This window comes from Danaus plexippus (assembly GCF_018135715.1).
Source record: "Danaus plexippus chromosome 9 unlocalized genomic scaffold, MEX_DaPlex mxdp_26, whole genome shotgun sequence".
NCBI lineage: Eukaryota > Metazoa > Arthropoda > Insecta > Lepidoptera > Nymphalidae > Danaus > Danaus plexippus.
Genome location: NW_026869848.1, coordinates 2891064 through 2918423, shown reverse-complemented (window position 1 = coordinate 2918423; position 27360 = coordinate 2891064). Strand labels below are relative to the sequence as shown.

Sequence of the window (27360 nt, the reverse complement as noted above, 5' to 3'; positions counted from 1 at the left end):
TGTCTGTTCGCGATAAACGGAAAAACTACTGCACCGATTATCGAATAGTTATCACCACTTGATAGCGTGATTCTTGAGAAAGGTTTTAGTATATAATTTGTTAAGATTTTTTATTTACTTGTGTGTATATTAACGATATTTGTTGAAGATGTTGGGAAAATATGAGCCGTCTGAGAGCTTTTAACGATAACGCTGACCAAAGTCTTTGAGATATAACAAAATAATATATGGTGGAATTTTCTATCTTATATAGGTCTATAGAAAAGTCTAGGGAGGCATACGTCTATACTTTAAGGATAACATACAATATCCATTTTACAACTTTTAAAAATTTTCATTACTAAAGTGTTTATCGGAAAGCTATTTACCTAAATACGGTATTAAATCTTATCAAAATAAATTACTTCGTTTTCAAGCCTGCATCAGTATATGTAAATTACTTTTTAAATCATTTGAATCAGGCGTACCATTTGAAAGTTATCATAATATAAGTTTAATAATTCTCAAAATTAAAAAGGCTATTTTATACTTTTTTTAAAGAGCTCGCGTGAAGCCGGAGCTGGTACCTAGTTAACCATAAAATATTGTAAATGTATCGACCAGAAATTACACTGTTTTAAGTTATCGACCAAATAGTTCACATCTTCCATTCACACCAGTGATTCACCACAAATTCCATTACATAAATTCCTATAAATATTATTTTATGAACGTTATTGGAATAAATTTTGTATTTGTTGTTGATAATATCATCAAACAAGGTTTTGGAAGTATAAAATACTGAAGTCGTATAAAAACATTTATTAGAACATTTCGGAATCACAATATAATTATTCTTAAAAAATTCTTTTCTTCGCAAAGGTAAAACTTTAAAACTGTAACATAAATCAAACTTTAAAGCTCGAATTAAGTATTTAAAATAGTTTGAAGGTAAAACGTAACCATATTAAAACTTTGGCCGGTGCTCGACCACACTATTCGAATATTTCCTTGATCACATACAATTAATCGTATTAACATATTTTAACTCGTATTACAGTAAACTGAAGCACTCTTACCTCAGAACAAACTTTCATACTTATGTAGTTTCAATACAGTTGTGAACTTTCCCTATGATCGTAGCACATTAATTACGAACCGTTGGCGGCAGCGAAGCCGAATAGGACGCTATATGAAGTTTAAACGTGTAGATTTACGATCAACCCTTTCATTAAACAGGTATTAAGGAGACAGATAAGTCTACACATTACACATTTGCTCATATAACTTTGAGGACTTTGCATGAAATCATAATACGCACAATTGTAATCGTTCTACCAAATCTAATATGTATGCAAATATTGCGGGCTCATTCAATTCCACTTAAATTGTAGCAGAAATTACGTTTATTTTAAAACAAGTATTTCGCACTGTACTCACGATGAACATTTAAAATTACCATTTAACAAATATAATTTATCTCATAAAACATTTAACCTCTTAAGCATCAGTTACGTCGGTTTATAATCGTTTATGCGAACCCAATTTTCGCTTACAACGACGTTTATAAGTTAATAATATTTATCCATCTAATGAAAATTGTCTTAGTAAAACGTTAATTTAGTCGGGTATACTTTAGATAGCGCTTGTTTTGTTCTACACTTACAAAGAGCAATCGATTTTAAAGCTCGCTGGATTGAAAATTATATGAGAGCCTTAGAGTTGGGTGCGGGTGTGGTCGTGGGCTGCCAATGCGCTTGTCTTTCGGTTCAGTGGGCTTTCTTTAAATTGGCGACGGCTCCGCTGGCCGCACCGCTTATTGCATCTCCCGCCCGCAGCGTCACGACGTCCACGATATTGCCTCCATTCAACCTTTAAGCAAATAGAATTTCACAGTCCGTAAATAAGATCTCCTTAGGTAAATCTCGTATATACTCCTGGCACATGCGACAAAAGACAGAAATTCAATTTTCATAGAACGTTGACGTTGTTTTGTTATTATCGGGCCGTTTTGTTCCTTTTCGGGGAAATACGTGCGTGATGAAAACTAATCTTTCAAGGTATGTCAGGAGACATCGTATCAGGGCCGTATTTTATTCATGCTCAGTACAATAAGGTCGATCGGTAATGGTAATAGAATATCATATAGTTTTTATTTTGACGAGTGTACACCAAGAAAGTTGCGTGACGTTATTTGAAAGGTTCCATAATGTAAGTTCTAAAATCATGTAACCTATTAAATAACAATGAGGTCATCAAATATTGTTCATCTATTATATGATATTTCACTATTTTACTTAATACCAACGATATTTATTTAAAATATTTTTCCTGTTTTCAGTCATATTTATACTAGTACTTGTAAACACGTAATTTTTTTTTTTATCGAGATATAAATTTATATTCCTCGAGATATGTTAGAAACGTTAGATTTAATAGGTGTTCAATGTTCCCATCTTTAATAAATACCACTGTGACCGACCTAAGCTTATTGTAACGGTAGAAACATCAAGAATTCTGCGTACGAACCGCTCCACGGTTTATTGTAATTTACAAACCTGGCGTCGGATCTGCCATCGTATAATTATAAGTCATTTTTTTTATTTCCATATTTAAGTTTTTAAGAAAATTTTTAGTGTTGGGATCTTTTTATATCTTATGAGGTATGAAAAATATTGTTGTATATAATAAAGTGCACTACTTATTTGTAGAGAGCTACCATTTTATTAATTTTACTGAAGCACACTAAAATTATAGTTTTAAGTGAATAAGGAGTAATATCTTGAGTTGAAAGACGACTAGAGAAAGCATTCAGAATTCAGTTTCTCAATGTCCAATGCCTTAAGTTTACTTAGTTTCTCAAGGTATTCATTGTTTCAAAGATTCTAATATTAAATAGGAAAAGTTAACAGTAAATATTAGAATTTCATTTTAATTAATTTTCTCAATGATATTTTTTTTCGATAGATATTTACAAACTAGGTGTTATTATTAGTTATTTTAGTTTTATGTTAGTTTTACTTAACACTGATAAATATTTTATGATAGTAAGGATAATTGGAAAGTATCCCATTTTAAATATTCGAATACACATACACGTATACAGACCAATATATATAAAAAAAGAATTGCCCGGCTAATTATTAAAAAATTTGTTCAATATAAGCTACGGTTGCTAATGTTTTATTATAATATGTATAGGTAATATAATGTTGGAGCGGAAGCTTTCGAATTGATAGTCATGAGAAGTTCCATATATATTCTATGTTTGTAATAAATATGTATCTAAAATTTAATTTGATTTTTCCTTAATACGGACCACATACAATTTAAATATCGAAATTTTATTAGAAAAACTTAAACGCCATAGAAATTCACTTCTTGTTATAAAACAAAGCTTATTAGAAACGAAAATATAATAGAACTAACGTAATGAATTATTGATTTTCTAATTTATACCCAAATTTTGTTCTCTATAGACATCGTAGAGGCTATTACAAATGCATTGAGTAGTCTGGGCGAGTGACAGGGAGGGGGAGAACGGCAGGCAAGTCGGTTATAGCGTCATATCAATCACTATTGCCGCGAAGCAACTCGATCCCTTGGCACTTGGCCTAGATTCGAAATTACACAAATTTACGTAGTGGGCCTAACCGGCGTTAGGCGAGCTCGGGGATTAGGCGTTCGGGCGCAGCTTACATCGGATAGCCAACCTCAATACCACGCTTAAACGATTCGATCCAAACATTCTATTTTTTCCATCCCATTTACGACTCCCTATTGAATGCTTGTCAACGGTACAATGTAAGACCGTTAATAGGCAAGTTAATAAGTAGAAAACTTCGAATTAATTCCTCTTAAATATGGCAGCCGTCAAAGCGGGTGTCTACTTTAGTGAAAGTTACTGCTAAGTAGGATTTGTTTTGGGCTAACATTCCATCAGAAGGTTTATTTGAATATGACATTGACTTGTCCCAAGAGAATAATTGGTACTTTTAAGTTATAAGAACATAAATTGAGACTGGTTTGAGTCATAATACAAAAGTATACACTTGGTATAATTTCTATTTTCTTAAATTTCCAATATTTCATAAAAATTTACAAATTTGATACTTTCGGAATTCAAAAAATTTTTAAGTAGTTTTAAATCAAATGGAAGACCCATAGATTGACTTCAATATAATGTGAGACAGGCGAGAAGAAAATTGTGATTAATAGCTTAATATAAAAAATTGCACGCGTTTCAAATTTACGATACAAAAACTAAATATTGTATTTCTTTCTTTCAATTGTAATGAATAACTCTAAACTCGGACATTAAACATGTATTAACTTTCAAAAAAAGATGCCGATTTGTATATGCGAATTAATAAATTATAATAATAATTGAATAATAGAGATACACTTTCAAGTATTCAAATCTTTTTATATTAAATATTCATAAAACCCTTTCATTTATAACTCTTTGGTTGGTCCTTGATACAGACTCGCCCCTAATTCCGACTTAATTAGTGTCACGCAAGTTCTGTAATCCTAGGCTCAAGGATACGCCGTATTTAAAATGAAGATTAGTTGCAATATCTCGAACTATGCTTTCTCATTAAGTTGCTTCTACCAGAAGTATACCATACTAATTTAACAGAAATAATATAATATTAATGACAGAAACCATTTCGTTGTATTAAATTTATTCAACAAATTTATTTATTCAACATTTTGACACTAGTTCCCGCAAGGAAACTTACTGGAGTAGAATTTTAAAGAATTCGTGATAAACATGGTAAAACTCTGTCTCACAAATAAAGCTTCCGTTTTGGTCAAATACTAAAAATATGTTGGCAAGCGATTGCTTGCATGCTGAGTAGTCGTATCTAAAAGACACTGTGGACTTCATTTTGCCTACGGTGGATTACATGAAACTTAAACATGCCACCTTAATCTGTGACAAACCGTACGAACCGAAACATTAGTTTGCCGGCTTTTAGGCTTAATGCTGTGTTGAATAAATACCAAAAAGCTTTTGGGAACAAGTCAGCCTTACAAAACTAAACATATATCCACGGTAAAAGCTTTAATCCCTTCCAAGAATACAAAAAACCAAAAAAATAATTACGAAATTCAGAAGTTTCTTTTTCAAACCGTTCGTGGTTAATCTCATTAAGATTTTGATCGTATTTTAGCGTCGTACGTCAAAAAATTATTTTCAGACTATCTATCCTTCGACATTTCTGTCAACAAATTAGTTGCGCTACGGTTTTCTCCGTGTCAGTTTACGAGCGATTTTATTTTTAACGAGACATCAAACATTATCGAGGGCCCCAACACGAGACGCTCAAGCGCCTGTTTACAAATAAGAAACGTCGAGGAGACGAGTGCGTAATAAATTTTATAACACGGAATCGATTTGGATTCGTACGTAATAATAATATATTGGTTCGAATATTGGAATGTTTCGGTGCGCTCGGCCCGCATCTCAAAATAGACCCTCATCAAAGACGAGCAGTTTTGCAGCTGTAAATCCATTTCAGTGTTGCTTGTCCGCATTATAAATTGGAGCGTACTCTGTACATGTACAAGTTTGTTCGGTCGGTATTTATAAAGAGCGTCGCGCGTCTCGTCCTGTGACCCCGCGTTCTATAACATACACATTCGTTTGTGTTTTCTATTAACGTGTCCGAGATGGTATTAGCCGGACTAGATGGACGTTGTAATTTGATTGTATACATTTGCCAAATTACGGACTAAGTGATAGAATATACGAACAAAATGTTATTTTACTGTCATGTAGTGCAATTTACTTCAAATGTAACTATGCTTTTTGACCTACGTAAATTGAAAATTGGTTTATCTTTTACATATTCTTTTAATGTTTCTATAACAACTTTGTACTTAACATTTAAGGCCGCATAATAAGTTTATAAAAAAGACGATTATTCACATTAAAGAGAAGTCCCATGAGGACGATGGTTTCCCAGGCCCTTAAAAACAGTATCTATTAAAATTTCCATTTTTCGTATAAAAGAATATAAAAAATGTCATTCTATATTGCTATGAACTTATGTATGATAATTTACGTCAAACTTCATTTGAGGAATGCTAAGCACTAGACACCGCGCTGCATAGATTTGCATTTTACGGTTTTGATACGTGAGCGAATATTCAGTACGGTGTCAGGGTAGGTATCTTTTCAATTCGACGCGGCGGGCGATGAGTGGCCTGTTGAGGACGCTCCACTGGCGGCGCGTGCTTGAGTGCCCGACCCGATGCGCCTGCGCACTGCCGCCTCCCATTTCCACCCCAAGCTCTCGTCAGAAGGTTATTACAATTAACTTCAACCCGACTTAAGCCTCAATTTGGCACTAGTTGCTGATTTACTAAATTTAAAATTGGGTTTTTATATAAAAACAAAGTTTTTTAAGTTTAATTTAATCATTTACATCTCTTAAGTGGTTACTATTGCAATACTTCAGAATTTAAATACGTCTACTGAATATGTCAATTTAATAATAATTTCCATAAAACAGGATACTGATAAAAATATTACAAATTAGTTTCATGTAATAGTTTTATTTATGATGTAATTTTAATTTGTGCACTGTCAAACGGTCCATGTATACGTACTTGCGTAGTCTCAAGCACAACGCTTAACAATTTTTACGTTCCACACATAAAACGTGTCTGCCACACTATCCGTTTAATAATTTAATCAATTTGAACAAGCTGCGATTTAAAATTTCAATTTTATGGCGTGGAATCTAATATTGTGGAGTTACTAGTAGACTTTTAATTTTCTCGTCGTGATTGCGGAATATGTAAATTCCTAAACTGGATAAAGATTTGTTTATTTTTTATATTGTTTGAACTTGCAAAGCGAAAAGTATATCATAACCATTTTTTTAAATGTGGCTATATTAAATATAGCAATAAAATAACATATGCGCTGCCTTTTTGGGCATTGTATTTATAAGATATTATTTGCAAGAAAAATTGATAATTGAAACCAAACTTAAAATTGTTGTGATTAATACAATATTTATTTTACAAATATCGGATTTCAATAGTTTAAGTAACTACAAACAAACTTGTTTAGATCACTTTGAAGAAGAAATAATGCGTCAAACATAAGGAAGGGTGTGGGTGAACTCATCAAGGAGGAAAAGACAAAGACTACTTCATTTATGAATAAATTATATTATGTAAAAAAGTTGTTAGGTAATAACTAAAAGAATTAGTAAAATAAATTTGTCACAAACATATTTAACGCGGTATTTTATATTTATAGTATTGTTGTTTTCAAAATTCAAAATAGAATTTGTTATAAAATTTTTGTACAATAATGTTCATTATTAAATTTCAGAGATTACGATGTGGTAATATTGAAATTAAAAGTTCTATTTCATTCAGCAACGTCGTGTAGAAGGACGTTTAAATATATCGAATTCTCTTTTCTTGGCGTACAAAATGTTAAAAGTTTCCTATAAAAATGATTTTATATAATTCAGATTACTATTTAAAAACAATTTTTATCGAAAAACAACAAAAAGAAAACCTTTAAAACCTATACCGCTATTTCACAAGCATCTGGTTTATAATTTTTTTTCCCGCGTGAATTATTAAACATTCTCCTAATATCATTTCATGGTGTCACTTTCTACGTGTCTAATTTACAATTCTATTTATCACTCATTTCAGTAAAATATATAATTAACTAATTCCAAACTCGTGTGTAAGAGAAACATCGCATCACAAATGGTACCTTTTGTATAATTAAACTGCGGGCAAACCCAGTTTAAGTTTAATCCTAATTCCTATAGCCTCTTGACACCACACTCCCACATGAGGGGAAAATATTTTGTTGCTCAACACTATTGACGTAGTTGAAAATGCTCAAGTCGCACTACAAGTGTCGTACAAATATTACTGTAATTAATAAAAGTCAAAATATTTATTTATAGACAAACATAAAAAAGTGAAAACATTTTTACATTTATTTGATTGCAATACATTCTCATAAAATATCGCTCATGATAACTTTTTAAATTTTGCTTACTTACCTAACAATTAGATGCATATTCGAATAAGTCACTATAAAGTCAAAGTGGAATATGTCGGTAGAAACGTATCCGATTGTCCAACATCTTAAAGCAAAAATAAATGCTCTTAGCAACTTTGAGGCGGCTTACAACATTTTGGCCCTAATTACGCATTCTCGACATTTGCTTAATGTATGAAAATTTTAAAGAACGAACCATGTTGATGGTGCTTCAAACAAAATAATTGCTACGGTCGCGTGATCCCGGATTTGGACTCAGCATTCATTAACTTTATATTTCACCCTCCCTTTTGGTTATAATTTGACGTGAAATATAAAATCGGTTGGTGATAATTTTGGAAATATAAAATGAAAAGTATCTAATACATAGAAACATGATGTAAATTCGAATAACGAACCGGATACAATGGAAACTTTTGGCGGGAGTCATTACAACCGAATTGAATGGAATACTTTTTCTGCTGTTTAATCTTTTACATGATGTAAGAAAATTTCAGCGTCTCACGATATATTTAAGACAAAGACGCCATAGTCAATCTTTACAATAGCACTGGCTTGATACCGGCATAGTTTTTTGCATTAAGCAAGAAGGGGAACACGACAAGGCATCTCGCTTTCAACCACTCGCAGGGCGATGCTGAATAAAAGAAATAAGTAACTATACACATCTCACTATAGAAATGAAACCCTTGTGTATATGGAGTCACTCCGATGTGTTTCGAATGGCTTTCGATGACAAGTACGCGGAGCTATTTCTCTTTTTAGATGGCTAAAATGGGCCTATTGTTTCACGAGCTCTCTTGCTTGTGCATTTCTACAGTAATACCTTTGTCTTTATGAGTTATTTAATTCTTTTATATTCTAGAAATATATTATGTCTAGAAGTTGAGTGTTTGTTATTTTTTTATTACATACTATTATATATTTTTCTTTAATGTAACCAAATTTCTCAATATAAAATACAAATCACGATTTTGTTTTAATTTAAGGTGGCCTTATCAACTCATCGATAATATTTTATTTATTCAGATCACGATGTAATACAGCGAAGTTTGTTCATTTACATGCATTTACTTTTTTCTTTCCTATTTACTTATTTGTGCTTCCTTTATCGGATACTGCGAAGCGTAAACGCACGGCATGTATAATTTTGTTTATTTACTCTCATGCTGTAAAACAAACTTAACCTTAATTTAACATTTCCCATAAATACATCCCCATTATGAATACTCATTATGCTTTTTGAAAATATAGTATATTGATTAGTTTGTTGCAGGCATCGTCATACTTACACATGCACTTAATGTAACAGCACAGAGTTGTCAACGACAGTTAACATTACAGAAAGATAGATTGGTACCTTGCAAGTGTTGATAAAAAGGAGAACCAATAGCGTTTCGTTAATGTCTGACATCTAGAACGTATGCGGTTTGTCTTGTGTCACTTGACATACAGCACTGAGGACTAGGTATCTACTTATTTCACGTCGCGACCCGAGTATACAACTAAACTACCGAGACTGGCAACTTAAGCCGCCGAATCACCATTTGCTATCCAAGCGGTCTATGTATTGTTACAAATGGCATATATCTCTTGGCAGACCGTGCGGTATCTAATGAGCTGTGAAGTAGATAACGTGTGAGACACGAGAAGACGGAATCGTTCCCCTATCTATCCTATCTTTGTAGAATGTCGGTGTACAGAATTAAATATAGTTACTACAGGACATAGCACATCAAAAGTGTTGTTACAAGTTTCGGTACCATTTAGAAAATAAAAATATTGATCTTAAATTCTATTGGCTAATTCTGTCCTTTGAATGTCGTATTAGTTTGTTTCTCTAAGTTAACTTTGTATCAAGGAATTTTCGTTTAATATAATTTTAACCGGATTTCCTGAGCCGTAATAATTTCTTCAAGCATCCAAAAGTACGCTTTGAGTGGGTTCAGAGCAGTGAAAATATGTGCTGTGAAGTAATTGCGTAATTGCTGACGAATACGTTTCCTTTTATAACATGTATTTCATCAGTTAAATAAAATGGAAGGATAAATAAAATAACAATATAACTGATGACAAATAAAAGCCATTTTAAGGGAAAAGTGAATACAAAATTGCATGCGGGTGAAAATGTAAAAACGCTGCCAGTGCACATGCACTGTCAGTGGCATGTTATGAATTGAGTTACAGCAAGTTGCGAGCACCCCAGCAAAAGGACAGCCAGACACTGTGTTCCGTAATTGATGTGTGTAGCTTTTCATCTGCGTTCGGTGTTTGCTGTCGCTCGTGGTCAAGTTAGACTAAATTAAATTGTTGTATTTTTCACAACAAAGTGACTGCTACCAACCGCGTATAGTTAACGAGGGGGCGGTAATGTCATTTGCTCGAATAGGACTCCCATGTTTACAAGACACATTGGAAAATTTTATTTTGCAATGACTATATTGTTACACTTTATTTATACTTACACTCAAAATGAAATACTTTAAAAATATTTTACACATGTAAAATACATCAAGAAGGTACAAATAGAAATAGATAGTAGATGGAAATAGAATATGCCATCTTACATGCCTGTGTAGAAATTAAATGCAACGATAATACATTTTAAAACTTTCGCCAATTATCTGAATTGTCCCACTGTGACAATAAAATCTAGGCAATCAGATAGCCGATTCCAATTTAGAGAGAGGGAAAAATTGGATATGCGGCGAATAATAATTTTCCCCGTAGAGTGGGATTGCGCTGTCCACATTTAAGGTAATTGCCAACAGTTTCGGCTGACGTGGCCAACGGCAAACCTGACACTCGCTCCCAGGAGGCCACCCTTTACAATCCCATTAATGAATACTTCTTATTCAATTTTTATTTACTGTATTATTTTCTCAGTAATATCAGTGAACCAGATTTTTAATGTTGCTTACAGTTTATTTTAAATAACATCGTAAAATAAAAATTTGAAACTTTGATGGTGACTGTAGTTTCTCTTTTATATCTTAAAATGTCGTCAAAATTGAAGGAAGACATTGCTTTGATATAATAATATGTATGCATACCGTCGAATAATTAAACGAACGGAAAACACCTTGACTTAGAGAGCTAACGTGACTGGGGAGGTTGGATGAATGTTGTCGTACTCAAGATTTGCAGGGAAAAGACGTGCTTGTGGGGAGAGATCTGCCACTTGGACACGTACAGTGGAGAACATATATTATCATACCATTCAAGACTCTAATATTATTCACAGAGGTGTTATTTGAGAATACAGTTAACATCGAGTAGTTCTTACCGCATATCGCCATTAAGAAATGACTGAATGAAGTTTCATAAAATATTTTAATTAGGATTTTAAAAGATGCCTTATATTATGCGCTTGGTTTACATACAACTTTTATGATGTAAAAACATTCTATAGTCATTATTATAATTTTTTATTAAAATATTTTTATTGAATAACTTTCAACAATCGGACTTGGTAGCTTCATATCTTTTATACTCTTATCTGACTTTTATTTGTTAATATTCCGTCTAAATATTGTCGAAGTACGAAATCTTGTTAATATTTTTAATTAAAGCAACTACAATTACTTCATTAAATGAATAGTGACGAATTAAACCACATTTCGTCCACTTTTCATAAAAGAATTCGTTATTTCTCAATTAAAGAAGTACATCTTAAAGTTATTGAATTTAATATTTTTAAGCCTATTACAAAAACTTTAATTAAATATTCTGTTACAGATGGTGACCAGGACAAAGAAAATCTTCGTAGGAGGGCTATCAGCACCCACAACGCTGGAAGATGTAAAAAATTATTTCGAACAATTCGGACCGGTAAGTTTTCTAACTTTCTTAACTCGCACCATAAAGTCGCTGTCAAACTTCGTACTTTTCATAGTCTCATTATCGCTGCTATTATCTTAATGAACCTATCGTTATTAAATTTTTTGCAAAATTTTCTGTAATTTTCATCGTTGTTAAAAACAATATTAGTCAATTTTATAGTTTACATTAACTTCAAATATAAAACACTTTTAACATATCTTCCTATAATTGCATCTATGCTACTGTACAATAGTGAACATTTTCCAATTATGAGATCCATTCTTCAATATTGTGTCTTTTGAATCGATATTGAATAAGAATCATTTTATCGTCTATTTTCTGATCTGCACAAAGTTACATCCAAAAAGCGTCTTTATTAGCATGTTTTAAAGTATCTATTCAAATACTTAAGTGTCTACGGCTGGAGGGTTGCGATAACTCAAGTCTTTGTCTGGCAGCCACGACTTGGAGTAGGTGTCTATCTACAAAAGTTTCGCTGTAATTAGCTTCATATCTAGCTTGGATGCGAACTGAGGAACTTTCCAAAATCCGAAACGGGCTACAGGCGGAATCATTGTGACTCAAAGTAATCGTCCCAAGCCAGCCGGCCGCGACGATCAAAACCTTCATTACCTATTATGAGAGTTTAGAATAAAGCCAACGAGTTTTTCGGAGTGAATGTGATTGATGCCGGGCGAAGGAAATATCCCGGGAGAGATAAAAGGAATTTAATGAAGAGTCTTTAAGAATAATGATTAAGGGAATGGTTATTCCTTTTGGTTGGCCTAACGATGTAGTCTTTGAAGTACTTTTTATCCCTATGAAACACTGTATAGCCACAATTATTCCAATTAAAAAAGGAAACAACGAGGGCAAATAATGATTATGAAAATAACAAAAGATAAAAGTAGTTTATGCTGTTTACAAAATAAATATGAATATATCTTGGCTAAGAAAAACAAGTTAAAAATTTTTCATTATTATTTTATTTTCTGTAAGTTGGTAGAAAATTTAAATGCATAATTCTAAATATATAGTATATAAACACCCTTAATACCTAATACTATTTCGATTATATTGTCGTCTAGCCAAGTTTAAATTTATTCTATAAAATTCAAGCCATGGACTATACCCTCGAATCATCATTTCGTAAGGGTGTCACATTTTGAGCAAGTTTAATTAACAATCTAGTTGCTTTTGTAGGAACCTTCATTAGTGTATTTGTGGATAAACGTTGTGAAAACCCAAGCTATACACGTTGCGTTCGTGTGCGTAGACGTACGATATCGTTCTTCGCAAATCTACAGCCGACAAGGACGAGTCACGTGCGTACACATTCGCAGCCGACTTGTGTGACTGGCGTACTCCCGAAGCCGGTATCGAAGTGTGCGTGACTTCGATGTCTCGATACCGTCCTGTTCCTTACGTGCGAGCTTTTCAAATGAAAACTGTCTTGGAATATCAAATGAGCCACTTAAATACTGAACACAATGAATACGCCCACCTGAAGCAAAGGCCACCGGGACGCGTGCACGCAACGCCGTCGTAAATGAGAGCCCGACGGGTTGGGGCCGAAGGGTGGGTAAGGTTCAACCCCGGTAACGATTTCCTTCAGATAATGGAGAATTTTCTGATGAAAGCTGTTCAACGGTGCCCTTTCAAGGATTTAGGAAACGTCGGATTTATGGCCCGAACGGTCGGTGCAAATTTTGTTCGTCACGATACAACGGTCCCTGTCGCATGAATAAATCTATACGTGCCTCTCCATAAGCATTCCCCCGCACAATTCATTTTATTTGCGAACCTTTAAGTACTATTGTGCCAACGCTAACTGCCTGTCAGATAACGAGTTAAATATTTAATCTTATATATATTTTTTCAAAGTTTTTATCTACATAATCTGTTTTATTTAATATATCATAATTAAAATTAAGATAGAAAACTAATCCGCCCTAGCAATATCTTACAGAGATTATACAAATATACAATTTGAAATAACTTCAATTTATATCAAGTAATACGGAAGACTACAATGGGTTTTATTCAATAACATTCTCAATTTAGTAACAAAGGTTGGGTACTGTGTAAGAGATGACATCGCACAAAATTTTAATATGTAAATCACAGTGAGATTCCCTTGAAAGTCAAATGTCGGCAACCGGCATCGAGATGCCGACTTAAAAATTAATTAGCCGAACGACCGGTGTAATCTCTGAAGACTACACCGATTAGGGGATTGTTTTCCAAACTTGATTTTATGACATAAAGAGACAAAATTTTGGACCACTCTCATGATATCACTGTCTAACTATGAAGCCCAAACTATACATATTTTATTTTCTCTTAACACTACCTCTACTTTTGATTAGCATGTTCCTTATAATTATTGTTTTTTAAATTAAATTTTAAAATAAAAATTTACTATTTATTACGATAATATAATGTTTGCGCAAAGTTCTTAATATTACTGAAATCATTTCACTGTGTGGTATATTAATTTTTAACTAGATGCTTGCTACAATTTCCGCTTGGCTATAAATTATACTCTCCCAAACAGGAAATATGTGTATAAATTTAAATCATTACTTTTTCGTTTCTATATCCTGCATAAAAGAAACAATTCGCAAAGATTCACTCTCTGGTTAATAGGTCAAAAAGTAAGAAATAACTTAACATATTGTACTTCATTATTTATGATCTATGCGGAGTTATAATTTTTATTAGCCAATAAAGCAAAAATAGCACGTCATCATTTGAAGTAAACATAGTTTGAAATTATAATCCATGGCAATAGATAATGTTAAAGTTTCCCAACCAATATAAAGTTAGCCGGCATTCGCTGAATACCATACGCACAAGAGGGTGTCTTTGAGCAAGTTTTGTTCATGCTTGATTTGCTATTGTTTTAGGCATCTAACGAACCAAAACTCTGACCGTTGTGATTTCCGTCGATTTCTAACACGCAAGCCATATGTCTCAGTGCGAAACTTGCTTAATTACTGTAATCCTTTGATTTGGTTACTTTCAATTGGATTATGTTCGATGTTTCATAAATGATAGCGATAAAGTTTTTTATCGTATAAACATATAGTATATAAATCTTCGTAACGATTGTAAATATAAGACGAAATGCTTTTGTAAAAATATGGACATAGCATTACTCCATAGTTCGTAAATCCCAGCCGTTAATGTCTATCAAATGGCTGAAACAACCTACTAGTTTGCATCGCTAAACATCGTTTACTGTCAGCAGCACTCGAACTGTAACTGAAACGGGTCCGGAATTCGGCTCAACTATAGGTACGATATCATCGGAGGCCGTATATCAATCAGTTGTTACAACGATTCACGATTGTCGTTTATCTTCGGGGTCGCTCGGATCTGTCTGTCCAGATCCCTGCATTGTTCCGACATTAGCTAGTACTGCTGAAACGGTGAATGTCTGAAATGCCATTGGAGTGGCGTTCCCGTTGCACGGTGCATCGGGCGCCCGATAGCGTTCCCAATTTCCTGACATAAATTGCTCTAATTTGGTTATGCACTGACGGCTGATCGAAGGTTGCTAAAGCGCCAGCCGCCAACGACATTCGACTGCGGTTCGTAATTTTTGTGGCATTCTGTAATTTGACGTTTCAATTTGGTGTACCAATTTTTAAAAAACATCTACTTTTTAGTATCATTTATAACTGGGGTGGATTTTAATACAGAGGATAATTAATTTGTTTTATCTAACACTGATAGTCGAGTGAATACAAAAAATATAAAATACTTGATATAATATTAATACTTGATATTGGTTTTTGTAATTCCATAACGTTCTTAAGAATAAAAACATCAATTAAATATAAGAGTTAAAATATATTTCCTTACTCAAATAATAAAATTTCTGTAAGTCGTTTTTTTCCAATTAAATAATTTTTTTGTTTCCTCTTGAATGGTAGGAGCAGAACTAAAGTACCAATATATTAAGCTAATGGCTAACTAATTACGTCCTCGAAGCGTTTTACAGAACCAAACAAGTAGTATTCAAGAAGCAGTGCTTTAACGTTTCATTTGTAAAATTTTATTTATATTACCAAGATTTCCTTTTCAGCTTAAGTAACATTTTTTGTTTAAGTTCTATTATTAGGTCCGTTTTCCGATAATTCTTATATATTTTTTCTTACATTTCTTAATATTATATAAATCTTAACTTGTCATCGATTCTATGCGTTTGAAAAGTTATTACGCTAATTTATAACTTATCTCTATAATCTAAAGGTTAATTTTTGTGTAAGATAAAAATTTATAACAAAATTTTGGACAGAACATACAGAACAGTTTTGCATGTAGGTGATTCTCCTGATGAACGTTGATTTTCTATTGTGAAGCTAGTAATTGTTTATATTCAGGATTGAAACGATAAAAATATATGAATAATTAGTTGAATGATCAGTTCGTATATGAATATGTAATAATTATTGTATCCAACTCTTTTACTTGCGGTCATCTTACGTACATATGGAGATTTCAACTCCATACTTTTAACAAGTTAATTTTAATATATCAAATCATATATTTAACGTCCTTATTGGAGTTAACAGAAAATAATTTAGCAAGAGAAAAGCCAAATGATATAATATAAACCTCAGTTAATCCTATTACAATAAAATTGATGAGACGATTTAATCCGATCATTTTAAAACGGTACCAAAACGAATTTCACCGTACGGTGACAATAGTGGCACCGAAAAACAAACTTTCATTTTCTACTTTAATTAAATCAACCATAATAAACATATATACACTGACATTTCTTTTCATATATTTTTGTAGCAGAGGACCAGTTTTTGTCAGAAGAAATAAATGAAAGAATTTATTTAATTATATCTCGAAGCACTCATATGTGAAGACCTACTTATTATAAGTATAGACTTAATAAGCCCCTAAAAGCTGATTTAGCGCCGTCTAATTATTTTCCTTCTTTTTCTTACTGTTAATTAAAATATTTAAATCTTCCAATCCTCCGGCTTACATAACTTTTATTTCTGCTAACTTTCCCTGTTTAAAAAACGACTTTGCATGTGGTCTGTGCTGTTAAAATATTCTTAAATTTTGATTGCCTCGTAGAGTTTTTCGGCAGTTTTTTTTTTATAAATTATCTTTGTTCGAATTGAAAAGACAATTAGGTATGCTAATTCATATACTGTGACGGCTTCATGAAAAACCGCTAAGAAAGATTATCTTTCCGATATCTACAGATGAGGGAGGGAGGGAGTGTACGAAGGGCTTATGGGAGGATGACATCTCATAAACCGAGTCAGTAATTAATAAATCGTTCGTGGCCCCTATATCTTTGACTTTATTACATATTTGTTTTAGAATGTCGCATTCCTCATTTATAAGGTAAACAGTAAACATGTAAATAAATATATAGAATTAACTATAATTACAAAAGGGTTTTTAAGATCTCTTCTACATACTTAAATTTAGTATTTTAGTTTTTTATTTTTCAAATCATTGTGGCAAGGCTAATTTTAATTTAGAATAACGATAATATTTGATAATTAAGCCCGTTTGAAATGTTCTAATTGTTCCTTTTGTTGTAGTTTTAAAAAATCCTCTTAATATTTAAAGTCAGGAAGTTAAAGTTTATTCAGTGTCTTATATAAGTTAAAAAAATAGACAACGAAGAAAAATGCACGAGAAAGATTTGGAGTTCCTTCGAGTTTATTGTAACTTCAAAATGAATTTGTATTTTACTTGAATGAAGAAACGAAAAGGGAAGGGACAGAGCAAACATAATTAGGTGTTCAGACAAGCGACCACCATGATTAAAAGAGACGTTGAGGTTTCTCGAAAACAAAAACAATTCTGTTATAGTAGTCTTTAGTTTATTCCATGTTGATTTTTTAAGTTACGTTTTGACTTTAAATGTTTTTTCTATGCATATACCATAATAATAACTTTGAAAGATTATTAAGATGTCTGTTCGAAACATCTTTGCAATGAAACAAACAAAAACGAAGCCTGCTTATTATCAGGCACTTTTTTTTTGCACAGGCGATGTAATTTATGCAATATCTACAGGTTTATTTAAATTCCCATGTGGCCTATCTTATGTTATAATGTAGAGCGATTTCTTAATCGATGTCATATTTCATTATAAAAAACAATAAGCGCAAATACGCATTGATACTTGCTCATATAATATATAGTAAATTAGTGTAAATGAAGAAGAACAACAAAAACCAGCCCCAGTAACAATTCAAAGTGACAAATAAATCAATGTGCGGCACGACATATCTCACAATCAGTGAGATCTACAACCTGGGCTACGGAGACTACACTTTTTTCAAGCCATTCGCTTTCTTATCTTATAAATATAAGACTATGTATGTTTCTAGCATTCGCACACGAATTTCCAAGATGAAAAGTATTTATCACTCGAGAATTCCGGGCCGACGGCTACACTTTATTCCTTAGTAAGCTGGTAAAATCGATGCATTTACATATAGAATATGTTCTATTGTTGTGGTTTTATAGAGTATGTAAAGGTATAATTATTCAGTTAAGGTAAAATAAACGCCAATCTTATATGTTCAAAACCTCTGAGAATAATTGTTAATATTTCTGAGTAACTGAATTTAAATCTTAATTTTTCAAGTTTCGGTATACAAATACGTCTTTATTGTTGGCGCTGTACAGAATATCATCGTTTTAAAGAGTATACCGCAATCTTTTCAAGACAAAATGTCGTAACGTGCTGTTTTATACCGTAAAAGAAAACAATAGAAAGCACGCCCGAAGTAATAAAGCAGCTCGATTTCCGCTATTTAGAGTGGCGAAGAGAATTAAAGTTCCTTTTGAGGGAAGTTCACTACAATATAAAGAAAATGTATCTAAAATGGGTAGGTTATTAGTATTTTACAGCGTTAAGGTCTGGAGAAATTATTGACTCAGAGACTTACACACAAAACATGTTGAGTCGCTAAAAAATCAATTTTGTTACAAATAAGAAACCATCACTATTTAAAAATTTTGGCTTTAACTCCAAAGTGATATAAAAATATTTCATGATCGCAACATGTAATAATGTACAATTTGCCTACGAGACTAAAATGGTATAATAATTGTTACGTATCGCTTATACGCACAGTCTTCAATGAAGAATAATCAGTCACAGCCTAAGTTTTTCTACTCAAAATGAAATGATAAGAATTAAAAAAAATATAAAGCCTAAAAGATGAATTGCATATTACAATGTAATCATTTTCTTAAAGAAATCCTTAAAAGCAGAAAGTGATGAAATATGAGTATGAGAACGTAAACAAACAGGGGACCTAATCGACTGTTTTCTAAACGACACATACATAACAAATACTAACTCGATACAAGCTGCGATAAAGGTTCGATTGTATGCAGTAAATAAAATATGACTTGCCCATATTTCCACTTTCATTTCTCTTCATTTTATTTCCTTTTTTTCTGGGCTCCCTGATAACCATTCATACAAAATACTTTTTCCATATTACCCAATTTTATTAGCATTTATGTTGTGTCTTTTTCTTGGAATATATTTAGAATATGTAGGTACTCGTATATTTATATTTTTTTTACAAATAACTTAATAATAACTTTAATTTTATGATTACAATAACAAATTCAAGTATTAATATTTACCATTTCATGACTTGTAATACGTTATCTTCATGTTCTAAAATAGTATTGAACATTAATTTTTGATTTTTTAGCCTACGTCTTCTGTTTTGTAAGGCTATACAAGATATTGTTCAAATATAATTTTTTACTTGTATAAAGATATTGCACGTGTAATTTAAATTGCATAGTCAGTCAGTCGCGTATTGGGCTTACGGCGTAAATAAATATCTTCTTCTAAAGCTATCGTGAAAGCAAATTAGAATAATGCTCTACGATTTGGCGTTTCAACAAACGAGAACGTAGAATGGCCCCTCAGTGGATTATTCGGGAGTTCGGATGGACCCGGGGAAATTTGGGTATAAATGGAGTTGTCGTGACTAGCCGAGGTTTCCTATTAACTAAAAGTAAGGCTCCAGTTCGTATTGAAACAATGTCCGAATTTCGTGCCCTACCACTGATAAATCATGTTTTTACACCACACACATTGGATACATTATAAAATTGATTATACAATAATACCTATAACAATACCACTTCCAACGTTCGATTTTAAATTAAAGTTCACGCGAATATAATCTCAGCCTATATAGTATCATGGCACAGTTTTAATTACAACGATACACCAAAGCAATAAAAGTTGATAAAATTTATCGATTATAATATTCTGAATATTTATGAAACAATTATATCATATATTTACATATAGAACTTATGCCTTGACATCTGGGCTTTATTAATACGTCGTTTATTTAAATATGAATTTTTAATAATTGACAAACAAATATATTAATATCATTATTTTATTTGTATTTTATTAAAACTTCATATGCAATTTAATTTGAATTTATTTTAAACATGAATAACTCGCTGTATTCATGAATGAGTAATTATAAATTTCTGATAAATATAGATTTAAAGATAAATAATATTATATAATCAGTGAAACTATTAAACAAAAAACAACATTATACAAAAGATCGTAAATCAAAAATGCCGATAAATAAGCTGCAATAAACTATCCCATCAAGCTGAGTCTGAGCTCATTTTTGAATTATTGGATGCTGGAAATCTCATAGTGAGCGCAACATGTGTTTTATATCATCTGAATACAGTATTTCGTAACATAAAGTTACATACATAGCAAATTGAATACGGAATACTGCAGGGATTTTAATATAACGAAATGTACGAAATAGAAAGGTGCACTCGTATTCATACAAGTGTTAAAAAGTCGTAATAGGATTTCGAATCCAATTCCAATCGTTTGCAGTTTTTATTACATTTTTGTGTACCTCAGGATATCTGAACTGAAACCAGCTATAATATTCACATGATGTGTGGTTTAAAATGTAATTTATCTTAAGATTTTACCCCATCGTATAAAAATGAGACAGTGAGGTAAATTTTTCTGCTAAAGAGTGTCTGTTTTAAACGAAATATGATAATAAAGAACATATATTGACGAACATTTTAATAAAATAATATTGAAATTAGAGTAAAAACACTTACATTTTCACTGGTTTTAAATATACTCAATTAACTACGGAACATTAAACTTTTTACGTCCTTTAGGGTCTTAAATGCTTTTAGATTCCTTCTTTAAAATAAATAAAAGGTCTACTTTCATCAGCGTTCAAGCTATAAAACTGGTTTATAGTTATCCGTGACAATCAAATTAAATAATCTGTTTGAAATAAGATTGTCAGAGTAAAAGAAGAAAAAATTTTTCTGGGTTACATTTTGCATGTAGTATGTAAAAAGAGTTTAAGCTAAGCAAAAAAATTTAATTTTACCATGTAAAATATGAAGTGTTCTGGTAGTACTAAGAAACAAGAAGTGTTCTGGTAGTACTAAGAAACAGCACTAAGTCAAATGAAAATTAAAGAGTTACTCATTATTAAAATCAGCACGACTCCATTTCAATTCCTTATAATTTAAACGGTTAAAGCGATGTTTTTATATACACACAATTTTTGCCTCGAATATATTCCACCATTGAAAAATTCCTTGCATGTAAATGCAAATTTATAATTGAATTACATTAGTATTTACCATTTTAACTCCTCGTTGCGAATTTACTGATAATTGAATCAATTATTATATCGTTTAACCGTTTAAAGGGTTACATGAAAAATTTAATACATGTTAAAATGTTATCCCGCCGCTCCGTATTGTCATAAAACTACGACACGACCTATCAAAGGCGCCCTAATAAAAGCAAAGTAACAAAGTGTAATACAATATCAAAGTAGTCTTTACATATATAGAACTGTAATTCGTATAGCTTTATGTATAAAATTAGAAATCCCACACATAAATATGATCGGCTGTAAAGGAACAAGTTTCTATCATTTTATTGAAGATTTTTTAACATGACATCAGTCTAACAATACGAGATTATTTTAAAAACTGATGAATAAACTGTGCGAACAATGTTATAAAATAAGATTTTAATACAATTAGAACCTTTCAAAGCTATTTGCAACCATATGTAAGAGACCTTGAATTAAAAATGGGCACTGAAGGAAAAATGACAATCAAAAGAACAAGAAAGAAATTATAGACGGTTTTGCTTTAAATCAGACTCAATACGACGGAATGTTAATTGCTCAAATCTCTAAATGCCCCAGACAGACTGCTTTTTACTCCCTCTGTCAACCATAATTAGTTTTTTCCCCGTAGTAATCGCTGTCGGTACCAACATGGGATGCTTAATGAAAACACTCGCAAGTGGTCGTGTTTATTGTTTATTTACTTCCACTTTGTTTTAAGATGTTTCCTACTCATGGTTTACGCAGCCTCCTTGTAAAGAAGCGAGTTATTCCTTTTGTAGCTCCTAACGGTTATTATTATGATACTTTGTTTTTACTGTTTTGGCGTCTTAATAAACTGGTAAAGATTAGAATGGGAAAGTCTAAGTAATTCGTAAATATTATTTACTATATATATTATATCCTTTACATTGAAAGTAAGTTTTTTATTTTCAATGAATATTTATGATGCTAGTGTTTTATTTTCTTATCGTTTGATTTCTTTCATAAAGCCGCGAAGCAAAATACTTTTATCCAGAACTAGTTACGATATTGCTTTCATATAAAACTTGTAAATGATATTGGATATTAATAGTGGAATCGATAATAGATTTTTATTTTAATTTCGACACATTATGATTGTTATTAATATTGATGATAAATAAAATACCTACTTATATATCGCTGACATTTAATCGCGTACATTATTATTATCGGATATTATTTTAATAATCCTAAAATGTAGGGTATCTCTATCTTATAGAAAATAAAGGGATTATAAGAGAAGTTTATAAAGGGCTTTTAAAGAATTTTTAACATGTAGGTAAAACAGATTAGACACGCTAAGTCAAATCTAAGACCAATATGCATTCGAAGGTCTTGAGTTTGCACAAGACTTTCAAATAGTGAAATGTAAAAACATCTCTCAAGCTATATTTTGTCTTAGAAAAGGGGGATGAAAAAGTAAAAAACAATAAGATATTTTTACCTCAGATCGGTTAAAAAGTAATTTTTTGCTTGGTAATACCCTCAGGCCAGAAAGGAGACACTTTTGGTTTTTTAGCCCCGCTTATAATTTTTTTTTTTCTTAAACAAGATAAAACAAAGCATATTTTGAAACGATATCAAGTTTAAGAGCTAAAGAACGCTTGTAAATTGTACAGTTTATTATAATATAATTTAAAACGCAAAATAATTGTAAGTTGATAGTAAAATACACTAAACTTTCACTTTTATTTATACGACATTTTTATAGGTTGTTACTCTTTATTTTAATTTTTCCTAAGGACAAACACGTTTCTTTCGACTTTGTCCTTATTCCGACGAAAGCCTAATGTTGCGAGGCGACGAAATTTATCGCACTGTTTGTAATTCTGTTCCCCTTCCCCTCTGTCTCCACTGCCCTCTACCTTCACCCGACACACTTTCATATAACGTTTTCTAATGAAATTGTCCACAAAGCTCACCACAACCCTCAGGCCCGTTGACGCCGCCGGATGAACCGAAAAAAGTACTGCTCGCATTACTAATGGCTTCATTTATCTCAGTCACTAGCACTGATACGCCACAATGTTTTATATTTAATTTAGCGCTCTGCGGAATAAATTACGGTCGTATCGACCCTCTAACGCTGAAGACGAACTCTTGAATCATTGACAGGTCACGTTGTTGGGCAGATTCACAAAATATAGTTATTTCATTTATCATCGTATTTTAATTTCATAGACATTTTACCTAACACCCATCCAAAATAACAAACACTAACAAAGTTTTAATATTAAATATAACATTTATGAAATAAACCGAATAATAAATGTAACAATTGTGTGGCTTACAGAAGTGTAGCAAATTAAAATAATAAGTGTCACTACTAAACTTGGAGAGAATTGTATTTACCACACTTGTGTGGATGTGCAAACAAAAATGACTTTTAAACTTCTAGGAAAAAGGACTTCTTGAAATGTTGAATAGTTTGAACTATGATTCTCCTTAATGTTCGCTTTATGCCTTAACTCGTTCCAAGCTCATGTTACGCGACTTATCCTACAGGTTTACGACAAACGATAAACGTATCCTGCCGATGCCTGCACCCCTTACGTTTTCCGCATACATATTTCTCAGGACTCTGTAGGCTTATCGTAAGAATTATTTCCGCTTTCAGTCATGACTTAAAGTTCGAAAAATACGTCAAAGTATTTTACAATATATTGATTCAATATTCCCATTTTCAAAAGTGAGTACCAGCTCCTTGTGAAATCATATTACATTTTTACTTATATTATATTTTCCTTCATTTTTATCATGTCGGATATTAAGAAACTTAGAGAGAACTTTGCACGATTTTCAACGAGGTTTTAAACATTGGTACATCGCATGAGATTAAAGTAAGACCGCATTTAAAAGCGAATCGCGTAATTTGGCAAGTCAGCTGTGATTAGATAATGCTTTGGCCTCGTTAGGGTAATGAGAATAGGGCAACCTTTACTTGTATAGACATGATTTGGTTCCGCAATGTAACAAACATAAACGCAAAGTGTGCCGTGTTGTACATTGTGACAACGTTAGTACATGATGTATTTTATATATATATACATATATATATATATATATATATATATGTATACCAAATAATTTATTGCAGAACAAATAAATTAAACAGGATAGGGATATTTGAATCGGACGCTTGTAACAAAGAGGCTTATTTAATATTTACTTTTAACATTAAACATGCAAATGTAATTTCTATTACGAATAAATATACGCATTAGTAGATATCTACTAATGCAACATATTTTAAACAAAACTATTCGTGCAAAAGTTACATGTTTCGTCTTTGGTTAGCGTCTACTGTTTGGCGAACCTTACTATTTCGGAAGCCATGTAAATCGTCGGGCTACGGCAAACTTCCCAGATATCTCGCCAAAGGACAAGACGCTAATATATGCAACCCTGCATTCTACGTATTGTTGCTTAATGCAGCAAGTTTCTCCACTCACTGTATTTATGCGTTCCGTCTTGCAGATTTGTACGGTTATATGTAATGTTATATGTACTGCATATAATGGCAATATATATAGTTAGTAAATAATAGAATATTTATGATTAAAATTTATAAGAAGCAAACATACTTACTAGTATTAACATCATTAAAACAGGTTTCGTAAACATATATATTTTAAAACATTACAGAATATTGTACAATAAGTGTATTTCACAAGTAAAATATAAATACATATAGAGAAAATTATTAAACAATAACAAAACCCGTCCTTTGTATACATACACCTTTGTCTTGGCGCTATTAAAATAGAAACGCGGTTCCGACCACACGGCACAGTAATTTCTTAGACCCTTTTATCCTTACTTAATTTAAATTAATTTATTCCGAACCTTCAACTAATTCTTCCATGTAGCTCATTGCAGTTTCATAAATAAATCTAACAACATAAAGAATCAACACTTATTTTTCTCTGCAACCCCTTGAGCTTTCTTGACTTTCCTATGTAAATACTCTCGGATTTTCTTTATAAAACCCGATGCACCGTAGTTGACTGAAGGATACTATTTGTTTTTCATTATCAACAAAAGCTTTGTAGAAAAGATGATACTCAGCAAATTGAAGTTACATCCAACCGTACATACCGCACTAACGGCGCTTGGGCGAAGATATTTCGCAGTTGTATTTACTCAGGCGTACCAAATTGTTTGCTTACATGTTTGACGCGCCGCACGCAACGCTCATTACGGAAAACGGGCTTTATTCAGCTTAGAAAATATATTGTTATGCCCGATAAAGTTCTTTATATTTTTTATTTATCATTTCATTTCAGGTAAGTTACAGAAACCCTCAGACTATAATTTTTGCGGTTGGCTGAGGATATTTTTTTAATGTGTCTTTAGTTATCTAGAGCTAGCTGTGATACAAAAAAAATGCTATGTAATCAATATTCTTCTTAATTTAAGTTTACCTAACGTTTAAACAGATCTATTGAAAATAGACAAAAATGTTTTAATTGTTTACACTTCTTCTCTTTCGGGGAGAAGCAGATTCACTTAATTGTTCATGCAACAAGGCAGTAGGGAATTGTCTCTAAATGTTTCATGTCCGGAACATAGTTATACCTCATATGCTTTTGCGGTAATTGACGGTAACTTTAAACATAATCATACGTAAAACGAACCTAATTTCGTTAGCCTCACGTGTGATTTTGATTCAACTAAACGCTGTGGGAAACGAAAGCGGAGGACGGTGATGTAAGGCGCAATAGACGACCATTTACACCTGCGATTCTTCTTCATCTTCCCTAAACTGGCACACCATTTTGTCGAAAGTAATTATGCTACATAACGTATTAGTCTTTTGGGAGCAAACACGTGTTGGAAACGCTTAATCACTTACTTTACATTTGCGTACGCAAATAATCCGTTAATTTAATTTTGGTGCGGTATTTATGACGTTTATTTAATTTATAATCATATCAAAGTGTAGGCTTCATTTAGCGGATTTTGTGTGCGTGTGAATAAACGTTAATTATATAATCATGTTTTACCGTACACGAGGGAAAAACTGTAACGATTTTTAAACGATTACAGCTGAATTAATTGTCAGTTTAAAATATTTTGTTTAAATTTCATTCTGTTCTAATAGGAATGAAAATTGAAATGTTACTGTAAATAATTACATTAATTTTAAATTATAAAATGGGGACGGTTGTTACAAGAGAGGGTTTTGAATCAGTTAACTTTTATATTACGGAGTTGAAAAAATTTTAGATTATTGAAGGAATATGATATTGATCATATCCGAATCTCGGTAGTATAGCCCATAAAACGCAAGGCAGAACGCTTACCCAGCTCAATAAAGCCCTTCTCGCCATTGATATTTATGCTTTCGGGGTCCTTTTTGAGGGTAATTTGTTTTGAAACTTTTCTCTTTGGTAAAAATGAGTTCAGAATTAATGTAACTATGTTGTAATTGGTTAAGAAGTTATTACTCTTTTACTTTTCGGGAAAAACATTAAGTGGTCGTATACGATTACATTACGTGATTTATTAGATGCCATCTATATTTTTTATAATATTGTACAATATATACAATTATATGCAATACCTTAAACGACCATTACTATTTTCAATCATTCACATTACTTTTAGGCTAAATACTGAAAGATTCACAAATTTAATAAAATTAGATAAGCAAAACTAAATTTCATGCGGCTTTTAACCGTTAACAAATATGTTTTGACTTTTATAACGAAAATATCGTGTACATAAAATAAGGCACAAAAGCCATTTTATCTGACAGGGTCTTGTTTGAAATCATAACAAATAGCC

At 32.1% G+C, this 27360-nt stretch overlaps 1 protein-coding gene across 3 annotated transcripts in view; it reads left to right on the top strand.

Moving 5' to 3' along the window:
• The window catches only part of LOC116767645 (RNA-binding protein Musashi homolog Rbp6), a 318370-nt gene that overhangs the window by 192271 nt on the left and 98739 nt on the right, over positions 1–27360 (top strand). For all 3 annotated transcript variants that reach the window (XM_032658066.2, XM_032658067.2, XM_032658068.2), the window contains one exon: positions 11771–11863. In XM_032658066.2, coding sequence (XP_032513957.1) covers positions 11771–11863 — 93 coding nt within the window. The remainder of the gene's footprint in view (positions 1–11770; positions 11864–27360) is intronic.